We start from the raw sequence: 15655 nt of genomic DNA on the forward strand, positions 1-15655 counted from the left end.
AAGCCAGACCATGTCTCTGTTGCTTTTTGTTGATTCTACACCATGTGGCAGTGCCCAGTTCAGGCCAGGAAAACCTGGGTCTATTGAATGTCTGGGAAAGGTCTTACTTTGCTCAACGTTTTTTGTGTGTTTTTGGTTCATTTGTAGGGTCTTTTGGTTCCCTGTGGTCATGGAATTGAAAAGGGTTGGCAAAGCCTTCTTATTTGATTCAAAAAGTGTTTCTGTACTTTGTGGTATCTGAGACATGCTTTTACATATAAATTTGTTTAAAATTTTTTGGTAGATAATATCATAAAGCATTAGTGGTTGAGAAACAGCTTGCAAAGTTGGCCATTTCTGGTTTAGTGGGATTTAAAAGAGGACTTCTCCCCCACACCTCCCCCCAAAATCAACCAACCTTAGTCTTGTGAGGCTAGATTTTTCTGATTCATTAGTGAACGTACGGTTTCTACAGTGTACAAAGCTTGAATCAGACTGCTGCAGGAAGCACTGGAGACTCCACAGGGTGATTCTTTGAATAACATGAACAGTAAGCTTCACTCATAGTACCTGGAGGTAGTCTTGCCAGCCAAACTTTTTGAAGTGCAGTGTGTACTCACTGGTTGCAGCAGCAGAATTTGGGTCCTTTTACCATTTAGTAAGACCCTGATGCTGGGAAGGACTGAGGGCAGGAGGAGAAGGGGATGACAGAGGATGAGATGGTTGGATGGTATAACAGATTGGACATGAGTTTGAGCAAACTCAGGGATATATATAGTGAAGGACAGGGAAGCCTGGCGTGCTACAGTTCATCCAATCACAAAGAGTCAGACACGACTGAGTGACTGAACAACAATAGCCACCATTTAATAAGGGTTAGGGAAAGAACCAGGATAATGTGAATATTTCTAAATGAGTCATGAACAGAATTCTGTAACTAATGCTGGCCTATTACAGCTAAAGTGATTTATCTTGGGCTGTGACTGAAGAAATTACAAAACAGCAAGTGGTGCTCCCTGTAGAACTGACTCAGCAAAGTTCTAGTGGGGAATCGATAGTATGCTTCCTATCTTTCTGAACCACATTCCAAGTTCAAAGAAAGGAAGAATCAAGTGTACATTTAAACTTACACTTTATATAACAAAATAGTGCTTTATACATAGCACTTTGAAAATAGAATGACGTAGGTTTTCCTTATCAAGATAATATCATGCTTGGGTGGTAGATTAATTATACTTTTTATTGTGATACTTAATTTGCAGTTGCAGTAATGTGAATTGATGATGATGAAACAATACGGGGAAAAATGTTTCCTTATGAAATATAAGACTTTGGATTTCTCTCATTAGCTTATCTTTTTTTTTAATTTGTTTTTATTTTTGACTGCCCTGGGTCTTTGTTGCTTTGCACAGGCTTTCTCTAGCTGTGGCACACAGGGGCTACTCTCTACTTGCAGTGCGCACGCTTCTCACTGCACTGGCTTCTCTTGTGGAAAGGCTCCGGGTGCACCAGCTTCAGTAGTTACAACATGGGGCTCATGACTGAGTAGTCTCCGCTCGCAGGCTCTAGAGCGCAGGCTCAAATAGTTGTGGTTCATGGACTTAGTTACACCACAGCATGTGGAATCCCTCAATCAGGGATTGAACCCGTGTCCCCTGAATTAGGGGGTGAATTCTTATCCACTGTGCCACAGGACATTCCCTTATCTAACTGTTTATTGTGAATTGCAAGGGAGTATTTGGTGAAATAAAAGTTAAGATAAATGAACACTAGGTCTGGAACACCGTATTTTTCATTTATTATGTGAATTTCACTTGTTACGGTTTCTCATGAGAATTATTTAGTAAAGAAGTGTCAGCTTAGGATTTTGCTCAGTTTATCCTCTTTAACACTCTAGTCATTGATTAGTATCTACTGATTTTTTTTTTTGGTATGGGTTTGTATGGGTTTTTGTTTGACCAGAGACCATTCTGGGAATAGAAAAAATGATATTGATATTTGAGACCTTTTTTATTTAATCTAAAAATATATGAGATTTTATTTGCTTGTGGGAAAGATGGGAGAAGTTAAGACAAAAGAAATGGAAAGAAATTTTAAACATTGTTTGGAAGTCACTATAAACCAACATTTCTTTCTGAGCACCCATACTTTTTACACATTATATAGGGTTGTTTTTTAAAAAAATATTTTTGTTTTTATTTATTTCACTGCAGTGGGTGGGTCTTAGTTGTGGCATGTGTGGTCTAGTTCCCCTTCCAGGAATCAACCCAGGCCCCCTGCAGTGGGAGTGCAGGGTCCTAGCCCCTGGACCACCAGGGAAATTCCTATATAGGGGCTCTCTGGTCATCTGCGATTCTTTTCAGAACAACCCTTTGGAGAAAGTGCCATGGTTTTTATATAGGAGCGAAGGAACTGAGGTGTTGGCAGATGACATTGGCATGCTTGTAAGAGTGGACTAAAATTTGAACCTAAATATCTCTGACCCTTCCTTCTTTCCTCAGCTTCTTTCCTCTATAAACTATATAGGTATGTTTGTGTATTTTCATTCATTGAACAGGGATCATTAAAAGCCTAATGGCTCCATTGTATGTTTTGCCTTATATAGTGTAAATAGAAAATACAATACAATATTGGCAAATACAATAGAAAAAGACCCAGGCCCTCCTGAACACCCAGGCTCTACAGAAGGAGTCAGGCAAATGTACTGGGAAGAGTTGAGTTCACTTCACTCACTCAGTCACGTCTGCCTCTTTGCGAGCCCTTGGACTGCAGCACACCAGGCCTCCCTGTCCATCTCCAAATTCCGGAGTTTACTCAAACTCATGTCCATTGAGTCAGTGATGCCCTCCAACCATCTCATCCTCTGTCGTCCCCTTCTCCTACCGTCCCCTTCTCCTACCGCCTTCAATCTTTCCCAGCATCAGGGTCTTTTCCAATGAGCCAGCTCTTTGCATCAGGTGGCCAAAGTATTGGAGTTTCAGGTTCAATATCTGTCCTTCCAATGAACACCCAGGACTGATCTCCTTTAGGATGGACTGGCTGGATCTCCTTGCAGTCCAGGGGACTCTCAAGAGTCTTCTCCAACACCACAGTTCAAAAGCATCAATTCTTCGGCGCTCAGCCTTCTTTATAGTGCAGCTCTGACATCCATACATGACTACTGGGAAGAGTGGCTGTGGGTGATTCATCTATACTGAAGTAAGTGTTAAGAAACACACAGAAAAATTCAGTCAGTGTGATTCAGTGTATGAGCCTAAAACATAAGCATTCTTGGATGTGAGATCAGTTTTAAGCTAGACTCTAGCTGCCCCCCCGCCCCACTGCCTTTTTCACTCAGAGATAAATGAGACTGTAAATATGTTGTGTTATCATGGCGTCTCATTGTGTTCTAGGTGTCGGAGTACTGGTAAACAAATTCGTCCAAAATTCCTGCCCTAGTGGACTTTTATTTTAGATGTGGAAGATGGAATTAGGATGTATAAATTAATTGTAAATACATAGAGTGTGTGGGCCGGTTCCTGGCATCATGAAAATCAGAGCAGGGACTCATCGATAAGAGTGAGGTGTGGGGAATTGCAATTTTAAATGGTTAGCGGAATGACTGTCTCACCATGTAAGTGACATTCGAGCAAGGATACAAGTGGAAGGTGAGGAAGGGAGCTGTGTAGACATCCAAGATCAGAGGGTTCAAGGCATGGGGTGCAGCCAACATATAGGCCTCTGGACAGGAGCTGCCTGCTATATGGAGGAATAGCAAGAAGAATCACAGACAGGTAGCTGTATTGCAGGGAAGAGGAGGTCAGGGGAGACTATGAGGGTCCTTGTGGGCCTTTGTAACAGTTTAACGTTTACTTGGAGGTGGAGCCAAAGGAGGGATTTGAGCAGAAGAGTGTCAGGGTGTAACCTGTGTTTTAATGTTTTATTCTGTTAGGTTGAGAATAGACCCCATCTAGGAATTGTTAAATTGATGTATTTTTGTAATAACTATGTACTGTGTTTGAATATTAAATTTTTTTTTATTTTATCACCACGCCTTTTATTAAAGAACTTCAGTTTTTTTTTAATTTGACCTGGAAAGGAAACAGAATTGCCTTTCTGATCATCTGTTTATTTGTGGCCAAGCATACTGAAAAGTTGATAGGATAGCACAGTGGAGTCTCCTGTGCCTACCAGGTAGGTTCAGCTTTGCCATTTTAATCGATTTAGGCATCTAAAGAAACGATTTTTATTTTATTATCTTTGTGAATTATTTCAAAGTAAGTTGTATACCTCATGATTCTTTTCATCCCCACTAAGTAACTCAGCAAGTGTCTCCTAAGAATAAGGACATTTTCCTAAATAAATATCATAATACAGTGACTCTTAGTCACTTAAGGTCATCAGCCCTTCCCCTTAGGGTGTTGGAATGTGCATGTATATTCAGGGGCCAGGCAGGAGTCTGTTAAATACATATTATTGTACCCTCCATTTGTATTGCCTAATCTGAAGGCAAATAGATGTGGAAACAGTGGATGACTTTATTTTTCTGGGCTCCAAAATCACTACAGATGGTGATTGCGGCCATGAAATTAAAAGACGCTTACTCCTTGGAAGGAAAGTTATGACCAACCTAGACAGCATGTTGAGAAGCAGAGACATTACTTTGCCAACAAAGGTCTGTCTAGTCAAGGCTGTGGTTTTTCCAGTGGTCATGTATGGATGTGAAAGTTGGACTATAAAGAAAGCTGAGCACCGAAGAATTGATGCTTTTGAACTGTGGTGTTGGAGAAGACTCTTGAGAGTCCCCTGGACTGCAAGGAGATCCAACCAGTCCATCCTAAAGGAGATCAGTCCTGGGTGTTCATTGGAAGGATTGATGTTGAAGCTGAAATTCCAATACTTTGGCCACCTGATGCGAAGAGCTGATTCATTTGAAAAGACCCTGATGCTGGGAAAGATTGAGGGCAAGGGGAGAAGGGGATGACAGAGGGTGAGATGGTTGGATGGCATCACCGGCTCAATGGACATGGGTTTGGGTGGACTCTGGTAGTTGGTGATGGACAGGGAGGCCTAGCGAGCTGCGGTTCATGGGGTCGCAAAGAGTCAGACACGACTGAGCGACTGAACTGAATCTGAAGTATGGGTTTTACTTTATTTTATTGTTTTGCATGCTGAGTAGATTCACTGTCTATCTTAATTCTGGTTTAGAGAAATTTGAAAGATTAAGTTCATTGATGCTTTTCCTTATTATTGACTATGCTTTTAGGGAACTTGAATCACAGATATTATTATATATAGAATGTTCAGAGAAGATTCTTTTATATCAATGAGTGAATTATCCCCTGAGCTCCTGAATGCCTTGTGGAATAATGAACTCAAGGAGTGTATCTTGAGCCATTTGTCACAGCTCTGTGTAGAAGAACCCAACTCATTATTCCTAGTTTATGAGAAGGTTAAGAACTAGTCTGTAGTCCATCAGGAGATGAAGAGCATCCTGATAATAATAATGTTGAAAAGGTCACTTTCTAGGAACATAAAGCCCAGAAGTGACTATTAAGATTCTTGCCGCAGATACTGTTTATAGCATATAAATAGCCTCATTCTTCTCACCCTGAGGATTCCCATAACATCTTTAAAATCAGGCCCTTCTAAAACACCAGTGTGTGAGACCATGCTAGGCTCGTGAACCTAAGGAAACAGGGATCAGTATTTGATCTTCAGGCTGCGTCATGTGGAGTGGACTTCTCTGTTCTCTTTGTCACTGTTATATTTTAAGGGCTCTTTCAGATCTGTATTAAGAGGCATTGAAATAGAGATTCAGATTTTTGAGCAGCTCAGAATTGGATATTTAACCTCTAAGGACTATCCAGGATTTAAGTGACTTACCTAATGACTCACTCAGTAGATGATAGGACAAGAATTTTTAGGAAGAAATTGCCTTCATGTATATAATTGTCTGCTTTTAGGTGACTTGTAGAAATCAAATCAGATATTATGCTTAGTTGATATAGCTCTCTTGCTATGGGGCAGTTATGTAGGACAGGTAATACTAATAATTGGGGCTATATTTATGATGAGTTACATAAACATAGAAAAATAATTCATTATTCGGAGGATTGGAGATAGAATGAAGTATAATATTGTTCAAGGAGGACTACAAAGGAAGTGCTATAAGAAGGAACACAACGGGTTGTGTAATTTTAGATTAAAGAAGACTTCACAAAGAAAGTGGAATTTGAACTGAGTGTTGAAAAAGAGGTTTAGAATGTCACTGAGCCAGCTTGGAGCAAGTATAATTTTCTATTCTGTAGAACAACATGAACAAAGGCCCAGAGGTGGAAATGGAAGGTTGTTTAAAAGGTGAGAAGTAAACCAGGTTGGCCATAATACAAAATTCAAATAAGGATGTAGAAAGAGAATAGCATGCAGAAGCTGGAGTGAGGTTATAGAGAATGATACAGGCTCATGAGCTTGCTTGGACGGTATTGCCAGCTTTATGGAATGTTTGGACTTTAATACAGGGAATGACCTGATTATTCTCCCAGAAGTGTTCCTACTGTGAGTTCCTACCATAGGCCTCTTTTTTCCCCTTCCCTGGGAAGACATAAGTTACTGGAATCACATTTCTAAAATTTTCTGATCTCAGGACTTCTTTGACCATTTAAAAATATCAAGGAACCTCAAATGCTTCCATTTATCTGCATTATATCATTGATTTTTTTTTCTATATTAAAAATTGAAACTGGGAAAGTTTTTAAAACAAAATGATACATAGGTGCACATTTCTGTGACTACCTTCATCGTGTAGCATCTGGAAAGTCATATTCCACACTTAGATGAGAGTGAAAAGGGAAGTAACATCTTGTGTTGCTGTGTAAATAGTTTTGACCTTGGGAACTCCCAGGGTACCTGGACCACATGTTGTGAATCAGTCACTGAATTAAATAATCTTGTACTTGAATATTCATGGTGGGAGAGGGGACATTATTATAAAAAGAAAAACAGTTATAAGTAGAGGCCATGTGGAGGAAGCACAGTTACTAATACTTCAGTCAGTTAGGGAAGGCTTCACAAAGGAAATGACCTTGTAAACAATAATGAAAAAGGAAGGAGTGAACACCTAGCATATTTTAAAAATAACGCAAGAAATCTGTGGGGAGCAGAGTTCCTGGTCAAGTGTAGCCGTGGAGGTGTGCGACTGGTTTTGAAAGGCTTTTACCTCATAGACTTTACCTTGTAGAGAAGAGGACCAGAGTCTCTGTAGAAGTAGCATTGTTCTGTCTGTTCTAGAAAGTGACTGTTGACAGTTTACAGATGATGTGTAAGAATGTTCTCAACAAGTAAACGTCATTCTTTTCCAAGGAGAATCATGACTTAGTTATTTATAACATACTTTATTAAAGGCAGGTATTTTGCAAGCATTTAATTCTTTCCTCAAAGCTAACTTTTCCAGTTCCCTCAAGACTTTAGGAAATGGTTTCTTTCTCTCTCCTCATTTTGGTTTTGTTAAGCATATTGTTTATGGGCTTCCCTGGTGGCTCAGCAGTCAGCCTGCAATTCAGGAAACCTGGGTTTCATCCCTGGGTCAGATAGATCCCCTGGAGGAGGGTATGGCAACCCACTCCAGTATTCTTGCCTGGAGAATACCGTGGACAGAGAAGCCTGGCAGCCTGTAGTCCATGGAGTTGCAAAGAGTCAGACACGACTGAAGCGACTGAACATGCATGCGTTGGTGGCTCAGATGGTGAAGAATCTGCCTGCAGTGCAGGAGACCCGAGTTCTATTCCTGGGTCTGGAAGATCCCCTGGAAGAGAAAATGGCTGCCCACTCCAGTATTCTTGCCTGGAAAATCCCATGGAGAGAGGAGCCTGGTGGGCTACAGTCCATGGGGTTGCAGAAAGTCGGACACATCTAAGCGACTAACACTTTCACTTTCAAGCATATTATTACTAGACCAAAAAGTACACCTTGTGGAAGCTGGGAGAAAGGGGTAGTGACTGGGGATGAAATTGTCCTGGACTAGTGAATGAGACCATTTCTCTGAAGATGTTCTTATGGATACTGGCTAATTTGCTTCTCACCCTTGGTTGAGGTTTATTCAGAAGTTAAGGAGGTATGTGTGTGTTAGTCACTCAGTCTTGTCTGACTCTTTGTGATCCCACGGACTGTAGCCTTTCAGGCTTCTCTGTCCATGAAATTTTCTGGGCAAGAGTACTGAAGTGGGTTGCCATTTCCTCCTCCAGGGTATCTTCCTAACTGATTGATCCTGGGTCTCCTGCATTGTAGGCAGATTCTTTACTGTCTGAGCCACCAGGGAAGCTCGGTGGAGGTACAGTAGTTATCTATTGGTGCAAAACAAATTACCACAAAATTAGTGGCTTAAAACACAGTACATTTATTACCTCCTAGTTGCTGTGAGTCAGAAGTCTATGCATAGCCTAACTTGTCCTCTGCTGAGGATCTCAAAAGGCAACAATCAAGTTGATGGAGGAGCTACATTCTCATCTGGAGGCTTGACTGTTGAAGAATCCATCCCCAGGCTCACTCTTGTTCTCAGAATTAATTTACTTACGGCTGTAGAACTGAAAGCCTTGGTTTCTTGCTGGCTGTCAGCTGGAAGCTTCCCTCGGCTCCTAGGGCCACGGAGGACTCTGCCATTGAGGCTTCCTCTGCATGGCAGCGTACTTCATCAATCCAACAAGGAGTCTCCAGAGTGAGTCTGGTAACAACACAGGGTCTCGTATCATTTAACATCCTGTCACTCTGGCTGTGTTCTCTTGTGGCTAGAAGTAAATCACAGATGCTGCTCACACTTGGAAGGGATTCATACAAGGGCATGAAAATCTCGAGGGGACCCGATGAAGCCATCCTCACATCTCAACACCGTGCCCCTCAATTCCCAACATTCAAGTTGAGACCTTGAGAGTCTGGCAGTGTCTCCAAGACTATCTTCGTTCATAAGCAGGGCTGTCATACTAGGATGAATTTTCTGTCGCAGAGGTTTGCAAGCTCTTTCTGTAAAGGACTAAATGGTCCTTTATAGGACCTTTACTTTTACTGCCTTTGATGACAGTCTCTGTTGCAACTACTCAGTTCTGCGTTTGTGGTGCAGAAGCACCCATAGGCAATACTAAAACAAATGAGCATGGCCGTGTTCTGATAAAATTTTATTGACAAAAGCAGCCATCGTTTGCTGACCCCTTGTCAGCTGGATTGATCGGATATCTCTTGAGTCATTAGTAACATAAGAGAGTGGGAGCCAGGCAGGTCATTTTATAAACTGATCTGATCTTTTACAGAAAAGATCACATGGTGAGGGGGAAGTCACAGATGACACACCAGATTGCAAAAGGTCTTTGGCAGCCAGGGAAGATTGAGAGTCCTTTGTTGTCACTGAAGCAGCACCAGAGGCCACTGAAAAGCTCACGTGCAGCCAACTGAGCTTTCTGATTTTACTAATTGCCATTGAACACTTACTATGAGCCAGACAGTTATTAGCATTTTACATGAAGTAATTAAATCCTTAGGTCTATCTCTGTGAAGGAAATAATAATAATATTCTTCTTTTGTGTATTAGCAAACTTAAGCCACTGTCCGCTAAGTAGCTTGCTTAGTGTTACTTGAGCTGGTAAATTGTGGGGACAGGATTCAAGCCTAATTATTGTGTATCCAGAGCTCATCCTATTTTTCTAGAGCAGGGTCTTGCAAATCTTGGGTCTTGGGCCAAATCCAGGTTGCCACCTATGTTTATTTAGCTCACAATATATGAGAATGGTTTTTACGTTTTTAAATGTTTGGATGAAACCAAAAAAATAATATTTGTGATACATAGAAATTACATGATGTTTAAATTTCAGTGTTCATGAAGTTGTATTGGAACACAGCCAGACCCATTCATTTCCAAGCTGCTTTTGTAGCCGATTTCATGCTGCTATAGCAGAGTTGAGTAGATGCCACTAAGACTGTAGGGCCTGCAAACCTGAAAATAGTTACTGTCTGACCCTTTACAGAAAAAGTTTACCAACCCCTGATCTACTGCATAAGAACTAATCGTAAACTATGATGTCGATATTTTCCCTTGGCTGATGCAGCATTAAGTACCTCGTCAGAGGATTTTTTTTTTTTCTTTATCTTTCTGTCTTTGGCCCGTAGCTCACTAGTTTATGTTATGTGCTTTCTTATAGGTTGGGAATTTTCTTTTATTCATTCTAGTATCTTTAATTAACTCTGTAGACATGGGTCAGGCCATATATTTGTAGGGAAAGGTTCTTAACCTTCTAGTTGATCGGCAACAGGATGACATTAAGGGATATGTGAACGGCTGCAACCTCTTCAGATTTTACACCTCTGACCAGAACTCACACCAAAGACAAAGCACATGTGTGCACATGCTTGCTCTCTCTTTTCAGGAAGACTTCTAATAGCCGCTTTAATAAAATGTTTTATAGAATAGAAACCATTCCTCTTCCACATAGCATCCTGAGAAGTATACAGCTCATAATTAAACTCTTAATAAACATCTCCTTAAAAGTCTGAACACTCATCTTCAGATAGTCCCCGTTACAGAGAGTCTGTCTCTAACTCTACCATCCTTTTATGAATAGGTATTAATATTAATATATTGTTCATCTTGAAATTATAAGAGTTGATATCAAATTTGGCTTGCTTTACAGTAGAAAGAGTATGTTCTCTGTTTAGAATGCAGAGCTATAGATTGTGATTATTTATTTTAAATGTAGATTACCTTTATTAAAAAAAATACTGCATTTCTCCCACATAGTACTTATTCAGTATGTAATTAAGTTGATCCAGCAAAGGTGGCTTAATGCACATTCAATTAAAAGTAACTTTTGAGATTTTAGGGTTTAAAAAAGCTCCATCTGCATTTGCTTTTTTGTTCACATCATTTTATTATGTTTTAATGTATCTTAATTCTAGTTACATATTTCATCTGAACTAGGAATTAGAACATTACCTGTAGTTTTTTTCCCTTGTACCTGATGTTTTCACTTTCCTACTCCCAGTACTGAGAATCATGAGTTTTTGAATAGTGTCAGCTGTACACATACATACAAAGTTTTCCTTAGATACGGTGTTGCTTTAAGTGTAGTTGCCACACTGTGTTAAGGTGATTGCATCACTAATTGAGTTGTCATTTTTTCGTAAAATGGATTTCTTAACAAAGGAAAGGAGAAAAGAGAATTGAACGTTTTTGAACACTGAACCTTGAACATTTTTGCTTAACTTATTTTGTTGTGAACTGCTTCTGTGAGTAACACTGTTTTAGGAAATTCCTAGTTTCTCCCTAAAGTTGACCAGTAACACTTGATCCATTGCCTTCCTAGTATTGAATTCTGCTGATGTAGCAGATGTAAATGATGTTCCGTTATGGTTTTAAATTACATTTCTCTGATGACTTAGAGTATCTTAAATTTATCAGTCATACGTCATTCTGTGGAATAACTGTTCTTGTCTTACATTCACCTTTCCGTAGTGTTTACCTTTTTCTTTATAAATCTGAGGAACTAATCCAGTTACTGTGAGGCATGTGTTCTTTTGTTACTTGTTCTTTTTGGTGTCTCAATGTAAGGAAGTCCTTTATTTTCATTTTAATAGTTTTTTCTTCTATTTTATGGGCACATTTTATGTTGTGATTAAGAGATCATTCAGGTTTGTTGTTTTTTTTTTCATGTGTCTATCTAGAATTGATTTTTTTTGTTAACGTATTGAAATGCAGTTGATTTTGTATGTTAATAGCTAACTGTCTTGCAATGCTGTCTTTATTTCTAGTAACTTTCCTGCAGATTCTTCAAGGTACATCGTTTTATTTTCTGCAGATCATAATTATTTTCTTCTTTCCTTTCTACCCCTTTTTGATTTCTTTTTCTTTATTGACTACCTAGGCTGTGACCTCTATGGCAATATCAAAGGAAAGAAGTTATACTGGTATTCATGTCTTGCTCTTGATAATAAATGGAATACTATAGGCATCTCTTCTTGAAGAATGACATATATTATAGGATTGTTGCTGACTGTCTTCGGGGGGCTCAGGAACTCTCCTTTTATTTTTAACCCTTGTCATGAAAGATATCGAGTTTTATCAGATACTTTTATGCATATGAGCAAATAAGTTGATAGAAATATTAATGTTAAACTACTCTTCTGTTATTGTCATATTATTTTGTCATAATATATTACCTTTTTAAATACACTACTGTTTTCTGGTTTTAGGTATTTTGCTTTGGAGTTTCTCACTTATGACTATGAATGAGCCTAGGGGCCTGTATAATATTCCTTATCTGTTGTCTGTATTCAATTTGTGAATCAAGATTATTACTGGCCTTATAGAATGAACTAGGAGATATTCTGTCTTCCATATTCTCTGGAAAAATTTATGAAGATTATAATCATTTTTTTTCCTTAAAATTTGGTAGAATTCCCTAGTAAAAACATCTGGACCTGTGGTGTTTTTTTCTAAGTTTTTAAGCTTTTGCAGTTATTATACTTCTTCTTCCCAGATCTGTTTAGGAAAATCAAGTTTTCTCATAATTTTGTTAATTTGATCTAGTTTTTTTGTTTTATTTGGCATAACTTTTTTAGAGCGGTTTGTCACTTCCTTTTTTTTTTTTTTTAGGTATAGTCAATTTGCAATATTAGTTTCAGGTGGACAGCATAGTGATTCAGTATTTTTATAGCTTATAATACTTTACATTTATTATAAAATGTTGGCTATGCTCTCCGTGCTGTAGAATATATTCTTTTTCTTGCAACTTAATTTTTAAAATTGAATGATTTGCTTTACAGAATTTTCTGGTTTTCTGTCATACATCAACAAGACTCAGTCATAGGTACAGCCATGTCCCCTCCTTCCCAAACCTCTGTTCCATCTCTTTCCCCATTCTGGCCTTCTAGATTGTCGCAGAGCCCCTGTTTGAGTTCCCTGAGTCATACAGCAAATTGCCATTGGCTGTCTACTTTACATACAGTGTTATAAATTTCTATATTACTCTGTCCATCCGTCTCACCCTCTCCCTTCTCCCTTCCCACCGTGTCCGTAGGTCTCTTCTCTGTGTCTGTTTCTCCATTGCTGCTGCTGCTAAGTCACTTCAGTTGTGTCCGACTCTGTGCGACCCCATAGATGGCAGCCCACCAGGCTCTCCCGTCCCTGGGATTCTCCGGGCAAGAACACTGGAGTGGGTGCCATTTCCTTCTCCAATGCATGAAAGTGAAAAGTGAAAGTGAAGTCGCTCAGTCGTGTCTGACTCTAGGGACCCCATGGACTGCAGCCTACCAGGCTCCTCCGTCCATGGGATTTGCCAGGCAAGAAAGAGTACTGGAGAGTTTCTCCATTGCTGCCCTGCAAATAAATTTGTCAGTACCATCTTTATAGATCCCATATATATGTGTCAGTATACAATATTTATTTTCTTTTTGTGACTTACTTCACTCTGTATAAAAGGGTCTAGGTTCATCCACCTCACTAGAACTAGGTGACTCAAATGTGTTCCTTTTTATGGCTGAGTAGTATTCCACTGTATATATGCACCAGAGCTTCTTTATCCGTTCATCTCTTGTTGGACATCTGGGTTAGTTCCATGTTCTAGCTATTGTAAATAGTGCTGCTTGTTGCTTATTTATTTTATATGTATAGTAGTTTGTGCTCTTAATCCCCTTTCCCATCTTGACACTCTTTCCTTCCCTCTCCTCACTGGTAACCACTATTCTGTGAGTCTGTTTCTGTTTTATTTTTTATATTTCTCATATAAGTGATAACAGAATATTTGTCTTTCTCTGCCTGATTTATTTCACTAAATGTAATGCCCTCCAAGTCCATCCGTGTTGTTCCACAGTATGAAATTTCGTTCTTTTTATGGCTAAGAAATATTTGTGTGTGTGTGTTCCACATCTTCTTTATCCATTCATCCTTTGTTGGATACTTAGATTGTATCCATATCTTGGCCACTGTAAATAAGGTTGCTCCAAACATTGGAGTGCTAATATTTTTTTGAATTAGTGTTTTCATTTCCTTAAATATTTACTCAGGACTGGAATAGTGGTTTTTGTTGTTCTTTTTGAGGAACCCATACTGCACTGACTTACCTTCCCACTGACTGTGTACTGGGATTCTCTCTTCTCCACATCTTCACCAGCATGTGTTAGTCGTGATCTTTTTGATGAGAGCCATTTTGACAAGTGTGAGATGATACCTCATTAGGATTTTGACTTTCATTTCTCTGAAGATTTGCAACTTTGAGCCTCTTTTTCTTGTGTCTGTTGGCCATCTGTTTGTTTTCTTTGGAAAAGTGTTTATGCAAGTCTAATGCTCATTTTCTTATTGAATTATTTGTGTTTTTTAAAATATTGAATTGTATGAGCTGTTTATATATTTTGAATATTAACCCTTCACCAGTCAATATTATTTGTAAATATTTTTACCTCTTCAGTAGGTTGTTACCACTTCCTTTTTGACCTTTGCTTTTTTATCAATAGTTTATGGCCTTTCTTCCATTTTTAATATTGATTTCTGCCTTCCCTCTTTTTTCTTGATCTGTCACAGAAGAGATACCTTGAATCTATTTTACATTTTAAACTGTTGTATTTTTGTTTGTTTTTTATATGTTTAATTTTTGTTGCCCTTGTTATTTTCTGCCTACCTCCTCTATTCTGTTTTTCTTTCTTTCTTTTTTATAAAGAATGTACAGCTTATAGACTTTGAACCGTTATTTCTTTTCTAATCTAAGAATAAAAAGGCATATTTTACCTTTTCCCATAAGTGGTATTTTTACTGAATCTCAAAATTACATTTCCAAACACAGAGAAGTGTGTATTTTAAGCTTCTGATTTCATTGCATTGTGGTAACAAAGACAACTTTAACTTAAAAAGTGTTTTTGAACTTTTAATTTTTATGTGTACAGAAAAATGGAGACCCACAGTGGGCAGTTCAATTCATTTTCACACATGAAACACACTCATGTAAGCAGCCCCAAGATCAAGAAAACTGTTTATTACCAGCATCCCAAGCCACCCTTGAGCCCACCCCTTTCCTGGTGAACCACTGTCCTGATTTCTAACACCACAGAGTGCTTTCATCTGCTTTTGAATTTTAAATTAGTAGAATCATAGAATGTGTGGTTTTATGTCAAGCTTCTGGTTGTGAGATTTGTCCGTTAGACTATGTGTAGTTGTATTTCAGATACTCTCAGAACTTTACAATAGTTTTTACTTTTTCCCCACATTGTACTATTTGTTCTTATTCCTTTGTTTGTAGAAGGAGCTGAAGAGGAAAAAATGGAAACAGATACTGATGCTCAGCAGCCTGAAAAGGTAAAATGTCAGTCTGTTTGAGTTCTCCCACGACAGAAAAGCCATAGAGAGCACAGTCTTTCACACAATAACAGTTGGGGTTTATTTTGATCTTTTGAGTCCCTCTCAGGACTATAAGTGATTCTGTCAGCCATTTTCACTTTCCTGGTTTAAGGTGCAGTTCCCATAAGACATAATACAGGACATTGTTCATTTGTTTATTTAGTGAGGATTTATCTACTCTTCAGGTTCTCGGTGGGCTTCCCTGGTGGGTCAGCTGGTAAAGAATTCACCTGCAATGAGAGAGACCTGGGTTCAATCCCTGGGTTGGGATGATCCCCTGGAGAACGGAACGGCTACCCACTCTAGTATTCTAGCCTGGAGAATTCCATG

At 39.0% G+C, this 15655-nt stretch overlaps 1 protein-coding gene across 3 annotated transcripts in view; it reads left to right on the forward strand.

Annotated features, from left to right (window-relative positions):
* Positions 1 to 15655, forward strand: part of SMARCC1 (SWI/SNF related, matrix associated, actin dependent regulator of chromatin subfamily c member 1) — a 125020-nt gene that overhangs the window by 72620 nt on the left and 36745 nt on the right. For all 3 annotated transcript variants that reach the window (XM_024983285.2, XM_059880120.1, XM_059880121.1), the window contains exon 22: positions 15228 to 15283. In XM_024983285.2, coding sequence (XP_024839053.1) covers positions 15228 to 15283 — 56 coding nt within the window. The remainder of the gene's footprint in view (positions 1 to 15227; positions 15284 to 15655) is intronic.

This window comes from Bos taurus, chromosome 22 (assembly GCF_002263795.3).
Source record: "Bos taurus isolate L1 Dominette 01449 registration number 42190680 breed Hereford chromosome 22, ARS-UCD2.0, whole genome shotgun sequence".
NCBI classification, from domain to species: Eukaryota; Metazoa; Chordata; class Mammalia; order Artiodactyla; family Bovidae; genus Bos; species Bos taurus.